Raw genomic sequence first — 2,050 nt, forward strand, 5'->3', positions numbered from 1 at the left:
GATATATTCAGTGTTGAGACAGTGATAGACTCTTCTGTCAGCGAATGTCAGCGAATGTGTTCGTGTGTCTGTGGTGTTTATTGGGGTGTTGACAGACCTGACCTACAGTACAAAGTGAGAGATATCTGAGCAAGTTAGGTTCAACTACACTCTGTCCTCTGTGTGATAGAGGTTTAGGAGAGCAGACGAGTCCATCTGTACCTTTAGTAAAACCAAAGAGTGAGCAAACACACACACACACACACACACACACACACACACACACACACACACACACACACACACACACACACACACACACACACACACACACACACACACACACACACACACACACACACACACACACACACTTCCATTGTCTATCAGATCTTTTATAGTGAACTGTCTATCACTCCACCAGAGGTACACAGTGCTCCATCTCTGCTCCCAGCTGTCGATTGTACTGCTGCTCTGCTCTGATTAGGACCCAGGCGTTGATTGTACTGCTGCTCTGCTCTGATTAGGACCCAGGCGTTGATTGTACTGCTGCTCTGCTCTGATTAGGACCCAGGCGTTGATTGTACTGCTGCTCTGCTCTGATTAGGACCCAGGCGTTGATTGTACTGCTGCTCTGCTCTGATTAGGACCCAGGCGTTGATTGTACTGCTGCTCTGCTCTGATTAGGACCCAGGCGTTGATTGTACTGCTGCTCTGCAACACACCTCTCTGTCTGAGTCCCAAACAACACCCTATTCCCTCTGGTCTAAAGTAGTGCACTATGTAGGGAACAGGATACCGTTTGGGAAACATCCTCACTCCTGAGGCTGTGCCAGGGGTTGCAGACCAGATGATAAGACTGGCTGTGTGCCTGCTACGGTGTCAGGATGAGAAATATCATCCCTTTCTTTAAATGAGACGGCACAAAGGAGACTGGGAGCAGGAGGCTGGTGACTGGCTGCCTAGACCTGGAGAGGAGAGGGAGAGGAGTGGGAGGAGAGGAGAGAGTGAGAGCAGGAGGCTGGTGACTGGCTGCCTTGGAGAGGGAGGGAAGTGGGATCCTCAGGAGGCTGGTGACTGGCTGCCTAGACCTGGAGAGGGAGTTGCAGACCAGATGATAAGACAGGAGGCTGGTGACTGGCTGCCTAGACCTGGAGTGAGATGGAGAGGGATGAGAAATAGCAGGAGGCTGGTGACTCTGCCTAGACCTTAAATGAGACGGCAGGAGTGGGAAGAGGAGACTGGGAGCAGGAGGCTGGTGACTGGCTGCCTAGACCTGGAGAGGAGAGGAGTGGAGAGGAGAGAGAGAGAGCAGGAGGCTGGTGACTGGCTGCCTAGACCTGGAGAGGAGAGGGAGGAGAGGAGAGAGTGAGAGCAGGAGGCTGGTGACTGGCTGCCTAGACCTGGAGAGGAGAGGGAGAGGAGTGGGAGGAGAGTGAGAGCAGGAGGCTGGTGACTGGCTGCCTAGACCTGGAGAGGAGAGGGAGAGGAGTGGGAGGAGAGGAGAGGAGAGGAGAGTGAGAGCAGGAGGCTGGTGACTGGCTGCCTAGACCTGGAGAGGAGAGAGTGAGAGCAGGAGAAAGAGAGAGCGAGGTGAGGAACAGATGACAAAGAGAGGAGAGAAGAGAAGAACAGGACACAGAACCAGATTAGAGGAGAAGAAGAATAGAACACTCACTGGATAGGGCCTTCTCATAGCTCTTCCCCATGGCAACGAAGTTCCGCAAGCAGGGGTTGAACTGTTCCATGATGGACTGAAAGAGAGAGAAGGGAGGGGAGTTTGTTAGAGGAGAAACAGACAATGACAGTAGAACAAGCTGGCATACTACTAGAGTGGCCATAAAAACACACACACACACACACACACACACACACACACACACACACACACGTGCTTGCCCACACGCATAATAAACAATCGTAGGGACACAGCACTTCTCAATTTCTAGAATAACCCTGTTGAATCAATAGTCCACCTACAGTGCTTTTCAACATGTTCTGTTATCAATGACTGTAGCAGGGGAGGAGAGGAATATGGAGGAGAGGGAGGACCATTGATTATGGAGGTGGA

General features: G+C 51.8%; 1 protein-coding gene across 31 annotated transcripts in view; it reads right to left on the bottom strand.

Moving 5' to 3' along the window:
* The window catches only part of LOC118372694 (brain-specific angiogenesis inhibitor 1-associated protein 2-like), a 163,095-nt gene extending 161,332 nt beyond the window's left edge, over positions 1–1,763 (bottom strand). For 25 of the 31 annotated variants that reach the window (XR_008137182.1, XR_008137178.1, XR_008137181.1 and 22 more), the window contains exon 1: positions 1,658–1,763. Coding sequence is in view for 8 of the 31 variants with exons in the window: in XM_052519775.1 (XP_052375735.1) it covers positions 1,658–1,727 (70 nt within the window). In the remaining 23 variants the exon portion in view is untranslated. The remainder of the gene's footprint in view (positions 1–1,657) is intronic. The other 6 variants (XR_008137184.1, XR_008137185.1, XR_008137183.1 and 3 more) reach the window with 1 other exon arrangement.
* Positions 1,764–2,050: the final 287 nt, after the last annotated feature.

The sequence above is a fragment of the Oncorhynchus keta genome, chromosome 5 (assembly GCF_023373465.1).
Source record: "Oncorhynchus keta strain PuntledgeMale-10-30-2019 chromosome 5, Oket_V2, whole genome shotgun sequence".
Classification (NCBI taxonomy): Eukaryota; Metazoa; Chordata; class Actinopteri; order Salmoniformes; family Salmonidae; genus Oncorhynchus; species Oncorhynchus keta.